Genomic DNA, 25,791 nt, shown 5'->3' with positions numbered 1-25,791 from the left:
AGTAAATATTAGCTCTCACGCGTCGTTCTGTGTAGAGTTACGTAGTACGTAGGACCGTTTCCAACTTTCCAATTTCCGTTTCAGCTCATCTGTAATACCTCCACTACGATCCAACTTCTAATTATCCATCACTCCATTCTAATTCTTTTAGCACTCTTGCTTTCCTTTTCAATCAGAATCTTCAACTACCCCACTTGCAGTTCGCATTTCTCGCTGTATTTGTCTTCTACTATATATGTGATGCCAATTTGATTTTGATTTGATTCTATATCTAGAAAACTCGCTAGTTCCTTTTCACAAAATACTCACTCAACACTCCTTCTGATTCTTTTCTCTTCATCAAACCCTTTTTGTAGATCTTAATTTGTTGTGCAGACTGGGTTTTCTGGGGTTGTCGCATTATTAAATTCTTTTCTCAAGCCTGATATCCTTGAAGGGTTTCGATTTCGAGATGGCCGGCCATCAATGCTCGTGGATTTCGTTAAAAACTCCAAGCTGGAGGTAGTGAATACCGCCCCTAGAATTTTAATGAAATCCACAAAGTTTCTCATGTTGATATAGTCGGATAGGGTCAGAAGAGAAACAGAGGATCGGATCAAAAAGGATGAGGAAGATTAGAGACAAAGATGATCCAGAGAAGTACGTAGGTTTGCTTAGATTAGCTCAAGCGCTTTCGTTTTTGGTAGTTTTTGTTGCGGGTGGTTATTGGTTTAACTATGAGTTTCATATCAACAACAATTTAGTACTCAATCAGAACTGTATACTCTAATGAACCATGTATCAATTGGTGCGGCTGGGGTCATGGAGGAAGAAAATTGCAGCATCTGCGACGAGACTGATTGTTTGAACATGGAGACCTTTTTGCATCCGACCAACGTGACACATGATTTGCTGGATGATGAGCTTTTCTGGAGAGCTTCCTTGGTGCCCATGAAAGAAGAGTATCCTTATACCAGAATTCCTAAATTGGCTTTCATGTTTTTGACAAGGGGACCGTTGCCATTGTTGCCACTCTGGGAGAGGTTCTTCCAGGGACATGAGGAATTGTTCAACATATATGTCCATGCACCTCCTGGATATACACTCAATGTGTCCAATTCTTCTGTTTTCTATGGACGCCAAATCCTAGTCAGGTTTGAAATTAAAAAATCTCCGTTCCAGCTTTCTTTGAAGACAGAACTTTAAGTGCATGTTTTTGGATTTTTGTTATTAGATTGAAAAGTTGATTTTTTTCACAACACATTGTCATATAATTGAGTTTTTTTTTGTTTTTATTTTTCGGGGTCCATGATTGGCACAGCTGGAGTAGTGGATGCATGGAGAATTTAAGATAAAGAGAGAAGAGGTTATGAGTGTGAAAAAGAAATGTGAGCTGCATAAAGAATCACATTCTTTTGTGTGTCTTTCTCTCTCACACAAGAGATTATAGGCTGTTCAGAGAAATGACAAATAGAATTCTCGATCTGTCTGTATGTGTATATGCACAAGGCCCGCAAAAAGAGTTATGTTCTGCAACTTGTCATATGATTATTATGAAATCCTTTTACAGTATGAAAAGCTTCAGATATTTACTGTCTTCCATCCAGTGATTTAACAAATATCAAATGGTAGCAACATATTTCTCAGATAAATCATTGGTAGATTGAGGAATTCGATCAGGTCCTTCATGCATGGAAATAAGGTAGCATCGCTTGACCTGATAAAATTATATGTCGCATAGCATTGGTACTACAAAACATTTTTTAACGTGACTATGCTAAAATCAATTGGCAAACTGATCAGCCTAGAACTCAGACTGCATTTGAACAGGCTTTCTGTCATTGATCAATTTCAGGCATAGCTGAACTAATTAGTTTTATGCTTTGTACTGAATTCGACATCTGGGCCCTATGCAAATATTAAGTTTGCTCGGGCGATTAGGCATCGTTTAATATGAAAAAAATATTCCATATTTTAAGGGAAAATTATATTGCCTGGAACTTGCTTGTTTGGAATTCAGTTGTTTACGCTTTTTACCTTCTTTTTGTTCTGGTTTTGCTTAACCTCACAGTTTATGTTGTTTGTTTTTAAGTGAATACACCAAGATAACCTTAAACGCCTCATTTGACAGATTCTCTTTTCCATATCAATACTCTTTCTTAAAAAAGATCTCCTGGTGATTTATTAGCATAATAACGGATTCCTATGAATTATGTTTTATTATGACTTTTTTAATATCTTCTTCAGGATGTCTCTGGGGGAACTGTTTCACTAGCAGATGCTGAGAGGCGCCTTTTAGGCAATGCACTGCTAGACTTTTCAAACGAGCGATTTATTCTTCTCTCCGAGACCTGCATCCCAGTCTACAACTTCCCTACTGTCTACAGATACCTCACTGACTCCGTCCACAGTTTTGTTGAGTCCTATGATGATCCTTCTCGATACGGGCGAGGCCGATACAGCCGCAGTATGCTTCCTCACATTCACCTCAAACACTGGAGAAAAGGGTCTCAGTGGTTCGAAGTTCGTCGTGCTGTGGCTGTTTATTTAGTGTCTGACACCAAATACTACACTCTTTTCCGTAAATACTGTAAGCCTGCTTGCTACCCAGATGAGCATTACATTCCAACATTCTTGAACATGTTCTATGGTCCCATGAATGCTAACAGAACAGTCACATGGGTGAATTGGTCAATGGGAGGTCCTCATCCGGCAACTTACGGCAGAGAAAACGTCACTGTGGGATTCTTACAGGCTATAAGGAACAATGGAACACTTTGTCGATATAACTCAGAGATGACTTCTGTCTGTTTTCTCTTTGCTCGTAAGTTTGACTCAACTGCATTGGAGCCATTGCTTAACTTATCTTCAACAGTCATGCACTTTTGAAAATTTTGATCTACAGAGTGTGTGAGAGAGAAAGTGTGGGGTATTCAAAAACTATTTTGTTTCTACATATTGATAGAGAAGTTAATGAGAGTATAGTGAACGATTTTGCATGGGTCAAAATGTAAAACGTAAAGATTTTCTTGTTCTCACGGATTTTTTTCTCCTCAATTTCCCAGTGAGAAGAAGCAAATATTTCAGGTCTAACAATACTCATTACATAACCAAGGCACAGTTTTACAATTTCTTTTCACAGAACAAAATTCTTGTATTTGAAGTGATCTTCCGGCCGTCGTCTAACGGACAAAAAAATGACACAATAGTGCAATCGACACATAATATTCACTTCTCCCTATTTATATTGATAATTTTTAACCTCTCAAAATTTGATATAATTATTTTTATGAGATATGAGTACTGAAATTGTTAATATGCAATAGCCACTAATCATGAGGCACAAGAACATTTCCAGAATAAAAACTAGAAAATAAGTTCCTTAAACAATAATGTGGCAAGGAAGAAAAATGAAAAAGCTGCAAGAACTAAACAATGAAGAAATTAAATTGAAGGGGAAGAAAAAGATAAATTATCTGAAGAATGAATCACACTGTTTTGCCATGTAAGCCATTTACACTGGCTTTCACAGAGGAAAAATAAAATAATATAAAATAAAAAGAACTAAACAATGAACACCTCTATACCTCACTATATACACCATAATTTAAAGTAATGAATGAATGGCACAATCACAAAAACGAAGACAGCAAAGCCCAATAAGGGGAAAATTGTGAAGTCCCCATGCTCTTGGAATTTTCATTCACTGAGGCACCAATTGAAAAGCTCCATCTAAGACACGAAATTAATCTTACCAGTTGCCTGCTAAACTCAAATACTTTGTAAAATGAGTCTGTTTCGAACATCCGAGTATGAACATCAAGACCAGCAAGGGTTTTGCCTGGTCAAAGCCATGGATGTCGAACTAATGGTCAGTCTGGTTTGACTGTTTTTTGTAGGGATCAATCCAGCATTTGTCATTCTTCACAGCATCTTTCCATCTTTGCGCAAAAACTTGCATTTCAATGAATGACTGCATCCTCACCTGCAATTGGTGTTCAAGTTGTATTGTGAGAGGTGAGATTCTTGAATCAAAATAAGCATTCGAGATTAACACACATTATAAAATTTAATATCATAGTGAAATAATTCTTTCTTCATTTTCGCATTAACAGTGTTTACTATAATGTTAACCTTTAATTTTGATGCAAGGGAGGGGCGCGCGCGCGCGCGTGTGTAAACATTCAGAGAAGAATATATGAACACTTACTTTAGCTCTGGAACTATCTTCATGAGGGGTTGATGGTGCCTGCCATGCCATAAAAGAAAACAAACAATTTAAATAATGAAAAGGTCAACTGAAACAGAACTTGACTTTAGAATATGTACCGGTGCATCTGAACTTGAAGGAGGATACACTGGAGCTTTATCGTTTACCTGCATTGAGTTTTTTTTTTAAAAAAAAGTCAGATACAATCCGAAGAAGTAAGCTTAGAAGTGATTAATGACAATTGCATCTTCCAAGAAATGAAGTTAGTGAAATATGTGTTAGAATCCAATATGGCAACGAAGCAAGACACGTCACATAAAAGAATAGAGATTCTAACCTCATCGCCATGTGAACCACCAAGAGTTGGAAGACCCAAATGAACTATGTACTCTGAGTCAACTACACCAACATTTCTCATTCGATCACCCTGAAATATTGTCAAGATATAACAGTTACCCGAAAATAATTTAAAAAAAAATCGTTTTAAATGAACCTGCTCTGCGCAAGCAAATTACCTGTGCACAATAACCAAGCTGCCTATCAAGGCCCCAGGCATGGATTAAATCATTCTGTAGACAGAAATTTGATTAGGGAAAACACGACCATTAAAGAAGAAATAGCACAAAATTGAAAGATTAAAATAGTCCTACTAAGCAAAACAGAATCACACCACCATGCGTGATGTGTGTGTGTGTGTTTAGTAAAAAATGCATCACACCCTATTGCATAACATACCAATAAGAGATTCTTAGGTACACCCAGGTCAGCAAAGATAGGCAAATCAAACCAATCATAAAGAGATAAATTGACTAAAGTAAGGTGAGAGTAACTTTGTCTCAAAATTGTAAAAGCCCGTTTGTAACAGTAAACAAAACAAGCACGTTATTTCGTTGTCCATAGAAAAGAAGTATGAGGCAACCTAGAGTACATTGTTTTAAAATACCCATCTAGTGATTTGCTCAGGCATAAATCCAGATTATAAGCCCACAAAAGGCTGGAAAAGCTTCGAACTTTCCATCATCCATGCCATTATAACCATTTGTTTCAAATCCCCACGTGCAAAGTGAATGTAATGCACATTAGCATGTCAAGCCACAAGTGTCAGATGCTGTTCTTGGGCAGAAATAATTTATTGTGATTTTCAGAATATGGCTCAGTGTTATATTCAATACCTGTATCATATGCCAAGCACATCGCCATGCATTTCTAGAGAACACTGGTGCCATCATTTCCACCCAGCTGCAATGTAATTTCTTTCACTATTAAATTGAAGGTCTGCTTTAATAGCATAGTTGATTTTGATGAGTTGAACTTCATTAAAAGGAGAACAGTATGACATACAGTGTGGAGTTTACTTACCCAATACAAGGAGGAGAAGTGCTATGGTCATCGCACCTTCCACCGCCTTTTAACTTATAATATCTTCTGTTACAGACCAAAACAATAGGGTATGAGAAGCATTACTAAAGGACCGAAAAATTATAACTAAATATCGCATACGAGTACCAAGTAAATGAGGGGATAATAGAATCCAGTATAAATTATGCAAGGGAATCATAAACTTATAATTTGGTGCCAAATGTGGATGATTCCAATCCACAATAATCGATATATACAACTGAGCTGAACTTATTCATATATACACAGGAATACACGTAGTTCTTGTGTCTCTCAGTGTGTTAAATGAAACTGTAAGCAGCAGAAGACTGAGAGAGGAAATAAGGTTAGTTAACCTGTGCACTTTTGATGCTCTTTTACGAACTGTGAGTGGATGATGCACTTCTGATTTACTGGGATCAAGTGCAGGCTGTGATATCTCAAGTCCCTCTTCTTTGACAATAGATAAATACCTATCAGATAATTGATATATTGTCAGTACGAAGCATAAGTAATTATGTATAGCTTTTTGACAAATGGAAAACAAATGATTTACTTTTTTGGGTCAAAATTGTCAACACCTATGTCCTCATCCCAAAGAAATATGTAATTGTAATCAGCAACTATGTCCGGATGCAAAAACCGTTTAGCAAACCACCTACACCATCAACTAGCATTAGTATATTCACTCAATACATAGAAATTTATTCTGCATATAGCTGATTACAATTTGAGAAGAAAGATTCAAATGTGATCTGGTCAATACCATTTTGTTTGGTTGAATGCAGACACATGTATGGCATTGTTGCTCCAAGACAAATCCTTCCATCCTTCCACAACACCATCATAGTGAAAAAGCATCACAACAAAATTGCTTAAAGGAAACTGCAATCAATTGTGAAGTCAGAACTCAGAAGATAAAGTATGAAAGTTTGATAAAAGTCAAAATATACAGGTCAAGCAGCTTTCACCTTTTCTACAATTCTATTGACAACTGCTTTCTGCTTAATTCCTACCGCCATAGCCAACAAATTCAATGGGGGGTTTGAATTTCTCTGAAGCAAGAATAATGCACAAAGTGAGATGAGGAATAAATTCGACGGAAAATAAAGGAGGAAAAAAATAAAATTAACAAAGTAGAGGGTTAGCATCCAGGGGGTTTTGTACTCTGCATAAAGCGCGCACATCACATACATTATTTACACCTGAATCCCACAATGGTCGCATTTCCAAGTTAGATGTTTTAACAACGATTCCTTCAGGTAATGCCTCAGTTCCAGAAGGTCTACATTGATTCTGAAAGGGGGGAGAAGGAGAGAGAGTTAGAACTAATTTTTAAGTAAAGTTACAAAACATTGTCGAAGTATTATTTCCCTAAATACAGACAAACCTTGCATCCAGGGGATTTTGTATTCTGCATTGCACGAATTAGACCCCATTGTGCTAATTTCTGCATGCATGGTATCAAAAATTATTTGCTGAATAGTTGTTAATCAGATTTCAAACTCATTCTTCTAAAGAACACAAAAAAAATGTAAGGTCAAGTGAAATTTAACTATAATCAAACAAACTCAGAGCCTGAAACATAGAACAGTTTGTCCACAACAAAAATCTAAAACAAACTCGCCCGGGGGGGGTGTTTGATGACCATTCAACTGGTCTTTGTGATCAAAAGAAGAAAACCAATTTTTCAGATTGACCTAGCTAGCTGCAGCTTCAATCTAGAAGACGTATCTTGTTGATGATACAATAAATTGATTGTAATCAGTCTTAAAATGCAAAATGCTTGACTGAAAGTACGAAATTTGAGAAAAGTGATCGATTCTTGATAGCTGTACATTGATAAAGAATGAGTTATCATCAAATAATTCAGATCAATAAAATTCTTCATGACATAATGTCAGCACTTTCTTTCTCACAGTGTAATGTCAAAACTTTGGGACTGAAAATTAGAGATACATACTCCTTTGTACTCCTTTGCGATGGATGTGTCGCCAACAAAGAAAGCCGCACAAAGTAAAGAAACCGCAATGATGAAGGTCAAAAATAACAACCTGTTCTTTGATTCTGCAGATACAAAAGCCTGACAAAAAAGAATAAGAAATCAAAGTTACATTACAACTCAAAATGATTTCTACTTGCAAAGTTGATTATCTCATTGGTCCAATTTATGTACTTAGTCCATCATTATCCGGCATAGCAATCAGATAGTTTAAAGAGGCGACCAATATGACATAACGGATTCTGAAACATCATCATTTGTGCTCAAAAATCCTATCGTGAAGAAACCTATCAGAATCCGAAGCAGCGATTTTTTTTTTTTAAAAAAAATAACTAAACGAAGGTAAAAATGAAGCAACATGTCGCCAAAAATAAACTTTTTATTTAGAAAATGAACACCCCATGGAACTACCAGTCCATCTAATGATTCAAAAATCAGAATATTCTTCGAAAAAGTTGTGTGATGAAGTTTAAAGCCAGTTTAAGACGAAGAGACGAACGCAATTTCAATTTCTTCTCTTCTCTGGGAATCCTGAATTTTAAAAATGTTTTGCAGTCTTTATTTTCACGCGCTAATTTGCGCACACAATCTACTCTCGACTCGATTGGAATTGGAGCAAATTTTAGTCTTTTGAACTTTGACAGCAGCTAAAAATTCTTCGCGCAAAAAAATCAATAAACAGAATAAAGTCTCATTATAAGACCCAGTCAACAATCAAATGATTTTAAGTTGACAAAGGACCAAACTGAACTGCGAACTCAAACTGTTTTTTGAAGAAAACCTCACCACCGAAGAAGATAGCAAACAGAGATACAATTCAAACCCAAGCAAAAATTTCCTCCTCGAAGTTTTAAAACAATGAACTTCATTATTTTAATATTCAAATTTCAAACCCATTAGAAATCAGAAGAGGAAGCCATTAGTTCAACATATAAAAAATGAAAGCCACGGAAAAAACAAGCTAACTAGATTGAACACCCATCATTGGAAAACACAGAATGGTAAGAACGAGAGAGAGCTTACAGAATTGAAAGCCTTCATTTTTTTTGTTCTTTTTGGTTGTGGGTGATAAAGAGAACGGAGAACAAATTGTACAGAAGACTAATAAAAAGACAACTTTTTGGTATTCTTTAGATTCAGACTAGAGTTGTCTGAAAGAAAAGAAAGGAATGACTAAAGGAAAGTTGAATGGAGAAAGGGAGGAATATGACGAAAGGCGAGATCAACAAGAGAACTAGAGGGGCAGAGAGAGAGAGAGAGAGAGAGAGAGAGCATCATGCACGGACAGGTTGCTTTGTTCCCGTGAAACGACGCCGTAGGAAAACACAAGGAGTCATCGGCTGAGTTGGATTGAAAGTTGAAACCAGAAATGAAGCAAATTAGCAAACCATCGCTGGAAACTTACCCCACCATTGCTTAAAGAAAAACAGAGAGAAATAAAGTGGTGGTTAAGGAAAGTCAGTGAAAGGATAAATAATTATAAATAATACTCATAGTATAGTAGTTAATAAGTAGTGAATGATGAGAACAAATTACATTTATTTTCGCTAAATTTATTAAAGTTAGAATAAATCCCTGGTATTACGCAGGGGTCAGTCTTGTAGTGGTCAGAAAAAAATGGTACAACCCTCCCAAGTAACCAGAAAAAGATCGATTTTTATAAAATAAAAAAATTAATATAAGTATTAGTTTCTTAAGTTTGTTTTTGTTTTAGATTTGATTTTTTAAGTTTTAAACTCTTAAATTTCTTTTTATTTTCTTTTTATTTAAAATAAAAACTTGGATCGTGTTATTGAAAAAGCAAAATCTATAGTTTAACACTTAAAGAGTAAAAATCAAAATAAGAACAAATTTAATAGACAAAAAATTATATTAACCCCAAAAAAAATAACAACTTACATGGGTTTTAAAAAAAATATTAAAAGTATATATAAATCAATGTCTCATTTTCAAAATTCATAAAAAATATTATAAGGCAACAACCAAATTATCCGGCCATTTAAAGGTTGCTTTATTTCCGGTGAAACCTTGCCGTAGAAAAATACAGGCCATCAATTAAACTGAATTGAAAGTTGAAATGAACCATGGCTGTGGTGGTTAATAAAGTCAGCAAACAATTTATCGATTTTTTCCCCCAAAGACCACAGTAAACAATTTATTGTTATTAGAACGAATTAAAATTACAATTGTTTTCACTAAATTTATTTAAGGATTAATATAGTATTTAGTCTTTTAAGTTTGTACTCATTTTAGTTTTAGTTCTTTAAATTTCAAACTATAATTTTTAATTTCTCGAATGCTAAAATGATCCAAATTTTTATTGAATTATAAAGACTAATATTATAAATGAAAAAAATTTGAGGAACCAAAACCTATTACTTGAGATTTAAGGGACCAAATCAAAATAAAACAAGCTTAATGATCAAAATCTATATTAACTTTTATTTAAATTAGAATGGAAAAATGCACAAGCAACCAAGTAACGGTAATTCTTGTGATGGTTAAATAAAAAAAAAAAGGAAAAAAACTGCACAAACCTCAAAGTAACGGTGAACAAAAGGAGCTTGGATTTACAGGGAAAAACTAAATTAGATCCAAGTGATTTGCGCGTATGCAGAGACTTTTTTTTTTTTTGGTATTTTAAATCGATGATGCGTGGTTCTTGAAAATAAATTTCTCATATACTCCATTATTTGATGACTACATAATTTCTCTCCTCGTTTAAACATTTAGATATATTTTTTAAAAATAAATGAATAAATCACGCGAGTCTTGGAAAAATGCAATAAGAATATACACGTACGAATTCATTTCATATTTTATTTTCAAAATTTCTTCTATAATAAAAAATAAATTATCCACTCATTTGAAGAATTGTTTGGTACGAAAAATGAGACGTACCAGTACTTATATTGAGGTAATAAATACATATTTTATTTATTATTTCAAAAGTTAAATGCCACGTGTCTAAACATAAGTGGTGATTAATTTTTTAAATTTTATTTCTATTAAGTATAATACAAAAACATGGGAAAAAATGTACAGCATATTTTTCCATTCATACACTTATTTTGGTAAGGATAAGTGCTAAAAATTATATCATGTTAATGTACTTGTGTTTTAAAAAATTAATCCTCTTGAAAACTGTATTATAATTGGGTAATGGGTAGAGAAAAAAAAACAATTATAATTTTAAATATTTAGATAAAAACTAAATCATAATTTTAAAAATAATTTTATTGAGTAAGTATACGAGAGTTTTGAGTTATTAAAACCTTTTTGAAAATCATGACAGCATGGCGCCGCCGGCCGCTGCGTTAGGCACATGATTAGTTATTACCGTACAAATAGGTAGCCACCAACATGAGACACTTTCACTTTTAAGATATCGTTATCATGGGACCTTGTCGCGTAATTAGCGTGTGGGAAGAGTCGACCATGAGAGGCCACGTGGATGCGCCCACGTTTTAAACGGTGGATGCCACATCGTGCGCTCAAGTGCGAATTATCGTTCCTCCGCGTGGACCGCCGCCAACTCCCCCCTCTCCGCTTCATCCTTAAAAAACACGAACAAAAAAATTCACTAAAAAAATAAAAATTATCCTCTTGATTTCTATAATTCTGATTTGGTTATACTCCCTTGATATAAGTATTATTTAATTAATTTAATTAGATTTAAAAAAATTAGGTAAATTAGTTAATTATGAAAAATATAACATGCTTTTTCTGAAACATCATAAGCCGGTTCTTAATATAGGATCTAATTGTTAAGTTGATTTTGATTCTAAATATAAGATCTACTCGTATTTTTCATGTTTATCAATTTTTCTTAAATACTTCTATTGATACTTCCTCAATGATAATCAAGTAAATGAAAGAAGGGATATTAAGAAAGATGCCTATGGTGTTTTAGGAAAAATATTATCATACTCCTCCAGTCCTTAATATAGGACCCAATTGTTGAGTTGATTTTGGTCCTAAATATAAGAACCATTTTTTATATTTATCAATTTTCTCTAAATTACCCCTATAGATACTCCCTCAATCATAATCAAGTAGGAGAGGAAAAGTGGGTATTAAGAAAGATGAGTATGGTATTTTAGGACAAGCATGTCATATTTCTTATAATTAACTAACTTACCTAACTTCCTTAATCTAATCAAATTAGTTAAATGGGTCTTATATTAAGGACCGGAAGAGTATTTTTTATAGTTAACTAACTTACCTAATTTTTTTAATTTAATCAAATTAGTTAAATGGTTTTTTAATATCATAAGAGTAGTTTATAAATCCTGATTCCATGTAATTCATAGCTCATAATTTCAACTCATTTCTCTTCCCTGTTGCTGTAACTCCCGTCGTAGATGCAACTAAAGTCAAGTAACTCGATGAAAACTATAATATCAAAAAATTAATTTTAATTAAAATTCTTTTTTATTTTTCTCTTTCCATATCTAATTCTCCATGACTTCACGTTCACACAAATTCTGATCCTTATCACGTTTATTAATAATTAAAAAAATCAACAAAAAAACGGAGACCATGTGTTGGATAGGATCATCACAATTTGTCAAATTCCTCCCCGTTTTTTTCCCAAGGAGCGTGTACTCATAGATATCTTATGAATTGTTTAAATTTATATTTTTACAAAGTTTTAATTAGAAAGTTATTATTGTTTTAATTCCTCATATATTAAAATAAACTTGTATTTAAAAATACAAGTAAAATGATATTAAATCGTAATCATCTAGTTTTAATTTAAATCGTCAAGGTTTGGCACTCAATCCCTCAAATTTGTATTGTTTCTCCATTATATTCATATATTTGCAATAGTTATTTTTCGAAAACCAAATTATCACCTTTTAGAGCTGTCATTTGATATTGAGTCAACTCTGCTTTGGAAAAAAAAAAAACAGCAATGATTGATTAGTGGGGGTTAAATAGAGCAATTTGTTCTTTGATTCCCTTTGACAAATATGTTCTTTTTTACTAAAAAAAAAACACAATGATTTGAGAAGCCAAAGCCACATATAGTTACAAAATGATTTCTTACAATACAAAGTTGATTACCTCATTGATCCAATTTATGCTCTAACTCTCTACATCATCCAGCATGATAATCATATTATATATGAGTGTGTGTTATGAGACAACCAAGTTTACACGCCAATTATACACCAACTCTAGTATATTGCAATTTTTTTTTAAGATGAGAAGTGGCTTTGAACTGGGCCCCCTTCAAAATTTCTGATACATTAAAACCCAAATACATAGCTCAATGGGCCCAGTTTGAGATCCCAAAGTCCAGACCACAAAGCCCACATGTTGGTGAGGATTTCAAACTTCTTGCGGAATACTACCTCTGGTCCTTAATATAAGATCTTGTTTAACTTTTATTTCGGTTTTAAATATAAGACTCTAATTCATTTTGTCTCTTATATTTATACTTTTTTTTTTTTCAAATTAGCCCTTCTAATAATGATAATTCTAGTCAGTACACTTGATTAGTAAAGATATTTTAGGAAAGACGACACATATTTAAAACAAATAACTAACTCAACTTACTTTCTTAATCTCCTCAAATTAGTCAACTGGTTCTTATAATTAGGATAGGAGGTAATATATTGATACCCAGGTCACGCCATACATCGCCTCATAATTTCTTCATCGTGTTTTCTTTTTTATGAATTAAAAACTCAAGTTCATCATATACCATGACGGTTCGTTATGAAGTAAAAACAGAGAAGAGCCTAACCCCATCCCTAGAGTTCAACACCTCCGTAGCTAAAATATCAGCTACTAAACTCAAGTTCATCATGTACATTTGTCTCTGGATTGCTCCTCGGATGCTTCAAAAGTTATTGCCCCGTTTGGTTCATGGAATAAGTGGAAATGCAATGGGATGTAATAACTAGAAATGTAATGTAATGCAATGATGATTACAAAAAAGTTATTTGGTACAACATTAAGAATGGTAAAACTAAATTTATTATTAATATTTAATTAAAATGAACCAAAGAGAAAGATAATGAAGAAGGCTGGAGCAAATAATATCTTTTTATTGATTCTCACATTGTGATTCCCATTTTTAGAAGTGTAATCTCTATTATCTTGTATGATGTAATCCTAACATATTAGGATTATCTAAATAAACTAACCAAACATTTGGAAGAGGACATTACATCTCGATCACATACTTATTTTATATTCTATAAATAATGATTAAAAAAATTATTTATAAATTATTCTAAATAGGTTCTATGTAATTAAGTCTAAACAATCATTCAAAATTTTTTTTTAAGCCATATGCCCTAGCTTACAAGGGCACATATTATTTTTATTTGAAAATTTAACCTTTTGAGCAGCAAGTGAGGTCTCATGTTCCAAATTTTCATGAGCCTTCAGCAAGTATAATTGAAGGTCTACCGGTCTCTACAACCTTCCCATTTATTTTCATTTATTTTTAATGTAAATTGAATTAAAATTTAGTAATGGAAGGTGATTGAATAAAAGAAAACAATGTTAAGCCTTTAAATTCTGTAGATAAAAAAATCATGTTAAGAGAGCTATCTCTATTCGATTTATAATATTCGAAATTTCAAATACAAAACAAAATCAGAGGCATGATTTTCTCCTCTTTTTTTTTCTTTGTGCTTTCAAAAAAAGTAAAACCTGCACTAACGTCGTTGGATCTGTCCGGTAATTATAGTTATTTTCCTTTTTTCTTTCTTTTATTTTTGGTGCTGGGGAAATCGCTGATCAGCTCCCCAGATCTCAGCCCGACTTAATTCTACTTCCTTCGTAAAATCTACGTGCTAGCGGGCAACGGCCCCATTATTAGTATGTATTGGATGATGCCGTTGAGTGCTCTGTGCTCCTTCTCTTGAGAAATTCATCCAAAACTGATAGCTTGGTTCTGCAATTAAGCTGCTCGAACAAGATGCCTGAGATTGCCGAAGCCACAGTGGTACTGACTGCTAACTTATCTACAAGTCCTGATTTTTTTCTCTATTGAAGATCAGAATTACCATAAGCAGCTCCGTCTTTAAACTTTTCATCTTGCAATTTCCGCGTTTATTCTTGATTCACAGACAATTATCAATTACTTACGAGAGCATGCGTTAGTTTGTCCTTTTCCCCCCCCCCTTTTTTGTTTGTTTGTGAGTGATTTACTGGTATGCAGAGTCCTTCTGTTGGTGAAAATAACGATACACCGAAGAATGGATTTGACTTGGGAGCTTTTGTTGGAGACTTAACTGTCGAAGAGGATCTAAGCAGGTTTGAAGATTTCTTTGCCATCCTGATTTATGTGAAAGTTTTATCTGAGGTGTTTGAATCAAAATCATTTTGATGCAGTGATGATATATCGTTGGAGGGACTGCAACAGGAACTGGAAGAATGTAAAAATGATGAAGTAAGTAATTTAATGATCAGTGTTTCGGGAAGTCTGGTAATTAAGATACTTGCGAAATGGATCACAAGGAGCAGGCGTGGTTATCGTGCATGACTATAGATAGACATAACATGCTTTCTGCATTCTGCTTCTAGTAACAATAACGTTTTTGCCTGTGATGTTTGTACTTCTTCTCTCAATAAAGCTCTACTGCGGAGAAATTACTTGTGCTGTTGTGCTAAATTTCCCCCTCTTCTGGCATTTAATTTGATTAATTGCACCGCAAGCATGTCTGTTTTCTCTTAGCAATGGGTATTTAAGTTAGGATATGGCCTGATATTGAATCCAAAAGCACTTTCTTGTGCACTGCGCTTTTGCAGTAATTAGACTGACGTTTAGTCTGTTAACCAATGAAACACATACACAGATATGACTCGTGGATTGAACTTCCAAAACATATATCATGGCATGCAATTTATATTCACTCGGCACGTTATGCACCCATAAGTTTTCAGTTTTATGAACAAAGCTAATTTCTTCTGGTCTGTGGTTACAATACACATTGTTTAAATATTTCCAAATTTCCCTCGCCTCTTCCAATTTCTCTTCTGCAACTACATTGATGTATAGGCATAATTATTAACTTTGTTTTTCTTGTCTAGGTAGTTGCAAACATATTATCTAAAGGTACAAAAATGAGGGATTACACGAAAGGTGTTGAGGTCAATTTGCGTAAAGTGGAATTGGATTCAATTCAGGTATGTGGTTAATTTTCTGACGTTTGTGAATGCTTATTCATTTGTGATGGATACCAAAAAGGCCGTAGATCTTTTATCCTTTATTGTATAATTATTATTATGTCAGTTACTCCTTACCAATAATCATGTTTTGTTCCGTGATTATGGACAGCATACTAATCATTTAGTATTCCCCAATGTTCCAAACGCTGCAGGATTATATTAGGGAAAGTGATAATCTAGTCTCTCTTCATGATCAGATTCGAGATTGTGATAACATCTTGTCACAAATGGAAACTCTTCTTGGTGGATTTCAGGTATGCTGACACTTTGAGCACCTAGGATATATGAGCATTTATCAGGATAGAGATAGCACATAATGTCTTCACTTTTCTATTTTTATGTAAGTTGAAGAGTTCTCTATTTCAGCATATATGGTGAGGAAGCAGTTTTCCACTCATAAAATTAGTCAAATTGATGGGTCGCCTTTGTAATTTTTCCTCAATCTCTATGTTATATTAGATAGTCACTGCATCAAAGTTTCTAACTTAACCTGCATATCCTTGGTTATATGTATGTTTTTATGTTGGAGATGATAAAAAAGATGTCAAAATCATAGCTGAAGCTGTCTGCTCTTGCTATCTGTGGCTTAACTTTTATGAGCTCGCACTTACTACAAAATAGTTTGAAGGACTACTTTGAATTTTGAATGGAATTTCTTTGTGAATATTTAATTTGGTTTCCAGGCTGAAATTGGTTCTATCAGTTCAGACATAAAGATTCTCCAGGAGAAGTCTATGGATATGGGTTTGCGGCTTAAGAATCGTAAGGTATGAACATTGTTTTATACAAAAAAAAAAAATGTTGATAATGGTGATCACTCCTGCCCGGCACCATATAAACTAAATCACTAGTATCTTGTATTATACTGTCATTTTGATCTGCAAAAAAAGAGCCTAACGCTGATTGCTATTTGACTGTTGAATCAATCTCTCTGATAAGAATTTGTAAGCCCTTCCCCCTAACTTGTGTAATATGTTCTTTGACCGATAGTTTTCTTGCAACAGGTAGCTGAATCCAAATTGGCTGAGTTTGTGGAAGACATAATAGTCCCTCCAAGGATGGTGGATATAATTGTTGATGGAGAGGTCTATATTCCTCAACCCACTCACCAATATTGAATTTGTTGATTTTGTTGGTGCAACAAGCATATAATCATTTCCTGTAGCACTCTTTGCTTCTTGATTTGATCTCAACATCTATTTCAGCTTTTTGAGGTGTTGAAGAGGCAGTTTTAATTGAGGATCTCTCTTAATTAATTCTTGAAGTTTCTGAATTTCTGCATGTGTACATGATAGACTCCTGTAATTTCTCGTTACCACAACCTGTATCATTCAAGTGATCAAGCCCTTATGGAATGAAAACTTAGGGCTCAAGATCTTTATTTGTTCTTAGCATTTCAGTTCTCTCTCTCTCTCTCTGTGAAACTTGTAACATTGTTTAATTGAGCAGTTGACATAATTCTAGATGTCGTTAAGTATGGCCATATTGAAGATATATGGAACGATTCCCTTTTTCGGGCATGGGACTTTGATTGACAAGTTATTGTGACTTTTTGATAAGATGTCTCTTCTATTTCTTCCACGGCGTTCTAATATTGATCAAAAGCAATTTTTTTTTTTAATCGTTATTAAAGTAAATGTTATTCATTTCATCTGCATCAACCGCACCTGATGTGCACATTGCTCAGTATACCCTTGTAGCTTTCTTCTTCTCTTTGGAATTCAGGTCAATGAGGAATATATGCGAACTCTTGAGATTTTGAGTAAGAAACTGAAGTTTGTAGAAGTGGACCCAATGGTTAAGGCTTCAAAAGCTCTAAAAGATGTTCAACCTGAGCTTGAAAAACTCCGTCAGAAAGCAGTTTCAAAGGTTATTTGATCCTATTACTGTGATCGTAGGACTTCCTTTGTTTCTTTTATAATCTTATATAAATATCTTGCACGTATTTATTTTTCTTAATGTGAGATGCCATCTGCTAACAATTAACTTCACTATGGCTAATTTTTCACAGGTGTTTGACTTCATTGTTCAGAAACTCTATGCGCTAAGAAAACCCAAAACAAATATCCAAATTCTTCAACAAAGTGTCCTGTTAAAATACAAGTGAGTTTCACCTTTTCCCTAGATGCTTCAATTTTCATCCTAATATTTATTTGATCAATAGATATTTTGTTTGCTTCAACATCTAGTTACAATTTTTTTTCTTCTTCTTTCACTGGGATGAAATTCTTGCAAGTCATTATTTGTTTGGACTTTTGTCTGAATGACTCTCCCTCTATGAAGCTGGTTTTGCTTCATAACAAATTTTCACAAAATCGTTTTCCAATTTTAAATGGATGAGTTCAATAAGCTCTTATTTATTACCTCAAATAATGGCTACATGTGTTTGCTTGTTTAATTTTCTTCAAATGCATCTCCCTTGAGCAAGAGTTTCTATTTTCTAATCAAATATGTTCAACCTTAAGTTTTTTGACTGGATATTGTATAGGATTAAACTATGAACTGTGATGCATAAAAGTGGAGCTGCATCGTGTCGAGCATGACACTTGAGATTGCATTTCAATGCTAGTTATCTCCATCTGTTGCAGTGTTTGCATCTTATGCAACTTATTTGTGTCATGTATTGGCATCATTGCTCCCTTGGGTTTGAATTTATTTAGGTTTAACTTATTATTTTTCAGCCTTGGAAGCAGGTAGCTAAAACAGCGGTGATTGTGCTTACAAAAAGTATTTGATGATTTTGTAGAATGTAGTTGCTCAATATTCTCAGGGTTTTCTTTTCTGGTTTACTTTTTTGCTTGTCAGATTCACACACGTCTGTTTAGCCAGCCAAGAGGAGAATGATGTGAAATGTAGTCAATCTTTTTCCACTTGGTTGCTTTTGAATGTGGAAGTCATTGTGGTTGTTTGTTAACTATGGGTTTCTTGTAAACCTAACAATTGGGAGCATGCGAATGTAGGTATATTGTTTCCTTTCTCAAGGAACATGGCAAGGAGGTATACAATGAAGTTCGTGCAGCATACATTGATACAATGAACAAGGTAACTGTTGTAATCAGAATATTAAATGAATATTTTCCTTGACCAAAATGTTGGAAACTTAATGGCTGGAGAAGGTTTGGTTGCTCAAGATGCAATTATTTTTGATTATTTTTCCCGAGTGGGAGACTTTTCTAATGAAATTTATGTCATCATTGTGTCCAATGTGCCATCAGATTAGATTTTATTTAATTTGGTTTTCTATACCTAAGTGCCAAAAAATACAATTTTTCTTTTCCCAATGGAGTTTGAATCTAGGTATGGACAGCATTTGAGACTGAAAGGAGCTCAGTTTCAGCCTGATACAGATAAATGCTGTCTGGTAGCTGTCACTTTGGATCCATGTTGATCAATTATTTTATTGTTAATCTTTGCTCTGGATTATCAATGCTTAATACTTATTCCTGGGATTTCTTGCATGCTAAATATATTGCCTAGTTAAGCATTTAATTCTGCTGTATTTTTGCAGGTTCTTAGTGCACATTTTCGAGCTTACATACAAGCTCTAGAGAAACTACAGTTGGATATTGCGACATCCAATGATTTAATTGGTGTGGAGACAAGAAGCACTGGGCTCTTTACAAGAGTCTGGGAACCATTGAAGAACCGATCTGCAGTTTTTGCTCTTGGTGATAGGATCAATATATTAAAGGTACTGTGGGAGTAAAGTTTTATTTTATTTTTTGTTGTATTGTAAACATTTTAGATCTTAAGGGTATCACTGTATATTCTCCTCAGATCTGGGGGGTGTGTGTAAATTTATTTTGCCTCTTGCCTATAGGCCTTCCATCATTTGTGAAAGACCAGAGAATTCCTTTTATTTTTTCCTACAATAGTTACAAGTCAGTTTAGAAAGGAATATTTTGCAGATGATTCTTTTTCTAAGTGCTCACTGAATTGGCCAAGAAATCTGTGTTTTTACTGGTGTCAATGGTTCTGCTCAAGGAGTGCTTGAAATAAAGTTAACAATTTGTGAAGACAAAGAAACATAAGTGGGATCCTTTCCGAGGCTCCAGCTTTCTGTTACTTGTTTTATAAAGTGATCTATAAATTTTATTTTGCTTTGATATGAGATGGAATGAAGTTATATTAGAAAGCATTTACTTTTCTTTTGTTGGACAGGTGAATTTTTCCTGCTATGGTATAGTTAATAGGAGCTAATGAGTTTATAGATGATTCTGATCTTCACAAATTTTAGGGACTTTTGGATAACTATTTAGAATTGAAAGTCTGCTAATTGTTGTATTGGTACCAGGAAATTGATGAACCTGCATTGATTCCCCATATAGCTGAAGCCAGCTCCACTAAATATCCATATGAGGTCTTGTTCAGGAGCCTGCAGAAGCTGCTCATGGATACTGCTACTTCTGAGTACTTCGCAGTTTTCTGCGCCTCTTAATATTGTTATATAAAATGATAATTCTCTTAAAATCTTCAGCCATGTGCGTGTTGACATTATATTCTTTCATCTGCAGATATCATTTCTGTGATGTTTTCTTCATGGAGGAATCTATATTTTATGAAATCTTCTCAGGTATAACTTTTGAAGTTTCTAAATATTTTTGTGTTTTCTACTTAACATTTAAACAGTTGTAAACTAGTGCTTGGTTATGATGCTCGGAATGAACTTTTTTTATGTTCACTGTTAAATTTGTTATAGTTATTTAATACTACCTCTGGTCCTTAATAGCTAGTTGAGAGGTTGGATTTGGTTCTGAATATAAGACCTTAATCCCCTTTTTCTCCCATTTTCCCCCAAAATATCCCTATTATTTGTAAAAGGTTTCCACCAAGGGATAAATCCAATCATCCAATGCACATGATTGAAGAGGACAGTTTAGGAACACCAATAGACATTTGTGACAAATAACTAATTTAACTAATTTTCTTAATATCTCCAAATTAGTTAACTAGCTCTTATATTAAGGACTAGAGGTAGTAAATCTTTTGAGTAAGCATAATTTTCTCACACATAAGAGCCTGAAGATGATGGGAGCTCTAAAACATTAGGAGAATCAAATGACTTTATTTGATATTTGATATTTGATATTTTCAGGTCCTTTTGGTGTCATTGATGAGCACTTCAGTTTAATACTTCAAAATTGCTACGATGCTATAGGACTGATGCTTATGATATGCATAATACGTCAACATCAGGTAACGAACAGTATGATATTGATTTTTGAGAGAGGAGATTAGATAGCCTTGCATAAATCATCTCCCACTTCTTGATGATAAGATTCAAATTTTTTATTTTTAAGTCTTAATACACTGAGCTTGTGATGTGGTAGCGTGTAATTTTTTTTTTTTTTGTGAATTTAGACCGTTGTTGTTGCTCCTTTAATTGAAAAAAGTCTTAATGTGTCAAGTTTTTTTTTTTTTTTTAATGTCGTTTTTCATGAACTTTTTTCCCCTCCAAATCATGGAGGACTAAATTTACAAAAGGATCGCCCTAACCCACTATTATTAAACATTTTTTAGGGAAACATTATTTATGAGCAAGGGAAAAAACGAAGAAACTATTTAATTATAAGCATATTTAAACAGGAAAAAGCTAAAAGTATGCTATATAAACAAAAGTGGTAAATTCATGCCAACATTTGACTAATCAAACATAATAATCATCAAATGCACCTCTAATATTATTTTATCTCATTCTTTTGGCCTCTCAGACTGGATTTTATAGTTTCTTATTGTACCTATGACCTTTCTTTTGAATATGTGGCTTGATCTTCTAAGTTGCCCATTTCCTTTCAACCTTCAAATTACACATGCATTGGGGGCTTGCCTTGATTGATGCTAGAAGCACCAAAGCCACCGCCAGGAAAGTGCTTGGCTGAAGTTGGCCCTTCTCATAGTGTGAAAGTCACTGGGCTTTTCTCAGTACCTTACCTAAGTGCTTTAAACTCTGACATGAACACCTTTAACTACACTGATTGGACTATAAGATTTTAAATAAATTTTGTTGACATGGCTTTAACACATCTTTTTCCCGCAGCAATTTTTCACAAAAAAAAAAAAAAAGATTCACTGCCATTTGGCAAATATTTTTTGTGCAACTTCAAATAATCTACTTAATCTGTAGCTGACTTGCCTGTTCTTTTCAGCTCATTATGTCTCGAAGGAGGATCCCATGCTTGGATTCTTACTTTGACAAGGTCAGTTTGCATTGTCTATATATTTATCTAAACAAGGCTCTCTTAATCATGTTTGATACCTGATAAATTTTTCTGGTGAATGGATGAGGATTCATGAGTAACTGTAGGATTTGTGTTGGGCCAATCTAGCTTTATGTACAATTGGAGTGGTTGAAATCAAGGATGTAAGTTAGGAAACTGCCTCATTGCTTAATGCTTAGCAGAGAATTGAAATCAGAGAAAATAGCAGAAAAGAATGCAGGTGCAGATGATTTATTCACACTATCAAGATATAAATAGGCTTACACATACACCCCAGCTATGCTCTCTATAAATGACATGTAGGATAGCAGAATAAACAACATGTATACACAAAGAATTAATGAATAAACGGAAAGAGCTCACCTAGTACATAGCGAAATGTAAGCTCCCTTTAATTTGAATGGAAAGAGCTCACCTAGTACATAGCGAAATGTAAGCTCCTTTTAATTCATAGTCTTAGCTAGTAGTACTATAATATGGTCAAAATAATAACTAACGGTCCTGCACTATCACTTCATTTATTTCAATTATTAATCATTTTGGAGTAGAGCTAGTGGGATGAAGCTGCTTGTTGTTGTTTGGAGTGCAACTCCAAGCATGATTGGAATGTAAAATTGCTGGAATATGAAGTCTTATAAAATTTTCGTCTCCCCCATCTTCTAGATTGAACTATTGATATGTTGCATGACTGCTCTATATATTTTAAGAATAGCTAAAGATTGTTAGACGTATTGTGGAGTGTATTTTGATTTCCTTATATTTCTCTCACTTACTGCATATTTATTGTCATGTATGAATTCCAGCTCAAGTATGAAGTCTGGATTTAAATGGACCTGCAATTTGATGGTTTTAATGGATATAACTGATTAAAAAGTGTCAATAGGCATGTACATCATACAGAGTTAAGCTTGATCCATAATAGATTTTGGATCTTACAATGGCAGGTCAATATTTCCCTATGGCCTCGTTTTAAGATGGTATTTGACATGCACCTCAGCAGCCTGCGTAATGCAAATGTAAAGACATTATGGGAAGATGATGTACACCCTCACTATGTCATGAGACGTTATGCTGAGTTTACAGCTTCCCTTATCCACTTAAATGTTGAGTATGGGGATGGCCAGGTCAGTGTAATTAAAAAAAAAAACTAAGAGGCATGAAAGTTTCTTTTGTGAATTGGTGATACAATCTTTCTCCTTATATATGTTTCAGCTTGAATTGAATTTGGAGCGATTGAGAATGGCTGTTGACGACTTACTTATCAAGCTTGCCAAGAATTTTCCAAAACCGAAGCTGCAAACTGTTTTTCTTATAAACAATTATGATATGACTATTGCTGTCCTAAAGGTAGAATCTGTGAATTGATCCTTTATTTCATTTTTTATAGGGGATGTGGTTCACACAAACACTGATGATCATGAGCTGCTCCTTTTCTTAGCCTTGGCAACTGAAAATTTTCATCCTGTCTGATTCCAGGAAGCGGGTCCCGAAGGTGGAAAAATTCAAATGCACTTTGAGGAGCTTCTGAAGAGCAATACAGCCTTATTTGTGGTAACTGCAATCATTTTCTTTAATATATCTGGTCTCAGTAAGGGAAAAAATATAGATTTCAGAGGTTTAAAGCCGGCATTAATTTAGCATGTCTTGTCATGGAGTGTTCATGTCTAAACTCACCATATGAAGTCTTGATTGTAAGAACCGAGTTAGGTGTTTGACTATTTCTTTATCTAAGTGCTTTGGGAGAACTTGCAAAAGAGGAAGGGATGCTTATAGTATAGGGAATACAACCATTTGACCCTCCTCATCTGCAGTTTTCTTTAAATTGTCTTTTATTCCTGCAGGAAGAATTGCTTCAAGAACATTTTAACGATTTAATCAAATTTGTGAAGACCAGAGCCTGTGAGTATCATAATAGATGACAGCACATGACTTTTTGTCTGAATTTGTATTTTTCTGATACTTGCCTTAATTATGTGTAATAACATATCAGCTGAGGACCCCACTTCAAGTTCCGATAAGCCCATAACTGTCGCCGAAGTTGAGCCACTGGTGAAGGATTTTGCTAGTAGATGGAAGGCTGCCATAGAGTTGATGCACAAAGATGTGATTACTTCTTTCAGCAACTTCTTGTGCGGCATGGAGATCTTAAGGGCTGCATTGACTCAGCTGTTGCTTTACTATACCAGACTTTCAGATTGCATAAAGAAGATCGTTGGTGGCTCTGCACTTAACAAGGATCTTGTTTCCATATCTTCAATCATGTATGAAATTAGGAAATACTCGAGGACTTTCTAATTTGTTGCCACTGTCATTATTGTATGCTATATCTGATTTTTGATCCGAGGCATTCAATTTAAATGTTAACTACAAATTTTTGGATGATGAGAGTGAGATGTGATGCTTCTTTCAAAGATGTTAATAACAGTCAGTTCCTCAGGTAAAATTAGTTCCACAAGTAATGCTTTCATGCACCATTGTTAAAGAGGAAGTAGTGAGTAGTTATGTTTATTAAACCTGGGAATCTGTGAATGTAAGATATCAATGCCATTTTTGATCTAGGTGAGGGTGACAATAGTTTGGCCAAAAAAGTTGACTATGATAATAATGTATAATTGACGCACGGATTTTCTTTGGGGGGGAAAAAATCAGCCACGTGAAGGACGAATCATTATTGTGAAGTTTTTTTTTTTTTTTGGGTTTTGGAATAAAACGCAGCAAGAAAATGTCCCCGAAACTAACTTATTAAAGAAACTATTATAATAGAATAGCTCTAAAACAATAATAATAACAAATCATATCTCACTAACTGGGATCGGACATATGGATTGTACAACACCATTCATGTAATCAATCTTACTTAATAAGATAAGGTTTGTTGTTGTTGTTAGAGTTCATAGCTATTATCTTAAAAATTTTCATTGTATTAACATTTATTTGGTGATCTTGGTGAGCGAGGTAATGGATATGACAATTAAACTTCACTTAAGATATGATGAAATGTAGCAATCCAATTACGCATTAGAAGGTTACAAATTTGTTAGATATAGTTATTGGCAACAGGTTGTCATGAAATGTAGCAATCCAATTACGCATTAGAAGGTTACAAATTTGTTAGATATAGTTATTGGCAACAGGTTGTCATTGGAGTGAAGTTCAAATGTTGTCTAGATTGATGTGATCGGATCCATGTTTTTCTTCAGAACATAATTGTGGTAGCATTTCGCCATTTTAGGAAATAATTTGAAATTTCTGGGCCATATTCCTGGTCTTTGAAATGTACTGTTGAAAAGCAAAAGGCTAATGAAATTAACATGTCAAGTTTCATGTCATTTATTCAAATAGCTGCTCATATATGTTGGATTTAAAATGCTATCCCTTTTAATTATTTGAGAAGGATGATTTGAAATTTTTTTTCCCCGCATATTCTTTATCTCAAAGGACATATTCTCTCCCACAAACTTATAATTTTGGTTGCATACAAATTTACGGTTAAAAACAAAAGGCTAAGAATAGTTATTTATGCATGAAATGAACTTGTCTTGTTTTATGTCATTAATTCTCATATATATTAGGGGAAAAAGTTGAAAGCAAAAAGAAAAATTTGTTTTGGGAATGGGAACTATTTTTAGCATTTACTATGGAAAAGATAAATTAGTCTTAGTCTTTACAAAAAACCAAAAATCAAAATTACACTTTTAAAATTATAGGTTATTATACATTATTTTCATATAATACCGATATATAAAATTAATTTATCACATGAAATATATTGCAAGACTTAATTATATAAAACTAATACTTATTAAAAAAAA

General features: G+C 33.9%; 2 protein-coding genes and 1 pseudogene across 2 annotated transcripts; 2 read left to right on the top strand and 1 right to left on the bottom strand.

Annotated features, from left to right (window-relative positions):
- Window positions 1-469: 469 nt before the first annotated feature.
- Window positions 470-2,943, top strand: LOC114723045 (glycosyltransferase BC10-like; annotated as a pseudogene).
- Window positions 2,944-3,439: 496 nt separating this feature from the next.
- LOC114723025 (uncharacterized) lies at window positions 3,440-8,809 on the bottom strand. Its single transcript, XM_028909165.1, has 15 exons — window positions 8,592-8,809; window positions 7,530-7,649; window positions 6,957-7,016; window positions 6,761-6,862; window positions 6,538-6,621; window positions 6,333-6,451; window positions 6,123-6,224; window positions 5,923-6,039; window positions 5,549-5,614; window positions 5,362-5,428; window positions 4,705-4,758; window positions 4,527-4,616; window positions 4,309-4,356; window positions 4,190-4,228; window positions 3,440-3,964 (listed from the first exon to the last, which is right to left on the bottom strand). The coding sequence occupies exons 1-15, from the start codon at window positions 8,607-8,609 to the stop codon at window positions 3,845-3,847; spliced, it is 1,206 nt and encodes a 401-aa protein (XP_028764998.1). The 5' UTR covers window positions 8,610-8,809; the 3' UTR covers window positions 3,440-3,844.
- Window positions 8,810-14,395: 5,586 nt separating this feature from the next.
- LOC114723022 (vacuolar protein sorting-associated protein 52 A) lies at window positions 14,396-24,444 on the top strand. Its single transcript, XM_028909163.1, has 20 exons — window positions 14,396-14,535; window positions 14,752-14,846; window positions 14,925-14,982; window positions 15,624-15,719; window positions 15,914-16,015; window positions 16,445-16,528; window positions 16,766-16,846; window positions 17,487-17,630; window positions 17,773-17,864; window positions 18,722-18,803; window positions 19,270-19,452; window positions 20,056-20,171; window positions 20,276-20,334; window positions 20,857-20,957; window positions 21,908-21,958; window positions 22,924-23,103; window positions 23,192-23,326; window positions 23,456-23,530; window positions 23,821-23,878; window positions 23,970-24,444. The coding sequence occupies exons 1-20, from the start codon at window positions 14,509-14,511 to the stop codon at window positions 24,272-24,274; spliced, it is 2,124 nt and encodes a 707-aa protein (XP_028764996.1). The 5' UTR covers window positions 14,396-14,508; the 3' UTR covers window positions 24,275-24,444.
- Window positions 24,445-25,791: the final 1,347 nt, after the last annotated feature.

Source organism: Neltuma alba, unplaced genomic scaffold, assembly GCF_004799145.2.
Source record: "Neltuma alba isolate B1F8T4 unplaced genomic scaffold, ASM479914v2 tig00012118_pilon, whole genome shotgun sequence".
Taxonomy (NCBI): Eukaryota; Viridiplantae; Streptophyta; class Magnoliopsida; order Fabales; family Fabaceae; genus Neltuma; species Neltuma alba.
This window is presented reverse-complemented; position numbering and strand designations above follow the sequence as displayed.

What these genes read in the sequence shown, in the direction of transcription:
- LOC114723025 (XM_028909165.1), bottom strand. An exon ending in TCGCAAAGGAGTACAAAGGA is followed by an intron (nt 7,017 to 7,529) that starts GTATGTATCTCT and finishes CCATGCATGCAG; the next exon opens with AAATTAGCACAATGGGGTCT. An exon ending in AAGATAGTTCCAGAGCTAAA is followed by an intron (nt 3,965 to 4,189) that starts GTAAGTGTTCAT and finishes CACCAATTGCAG; the next exon opens with GTGAGGATGCAGTCATTCAT.
- LOC114723022 (XM_028909163.1), top strand. Translation starts at nt 14,509, where the DNA reads ATGCCTGAGATTGCCGAAGCCACAGTG. An exon ending in CTCTTCTTGGTGGATTTCAG is followed by an intron (nt 16,016 to 16,444) that starts GTATGCTGACAC and finishes TTTGGTTTCCAG; the next exon opens with GCTGAAATTGGTTCTATCAG. An exon ending in TGCGGCTTAAGAATCGTAAG is followed by an intron (nt 16,529 to 16,765) that starts GTATGAACATTG and finishes TTCTTGCAACAG; the next exon opens with GTAGCTGAATCCAAATTGGC.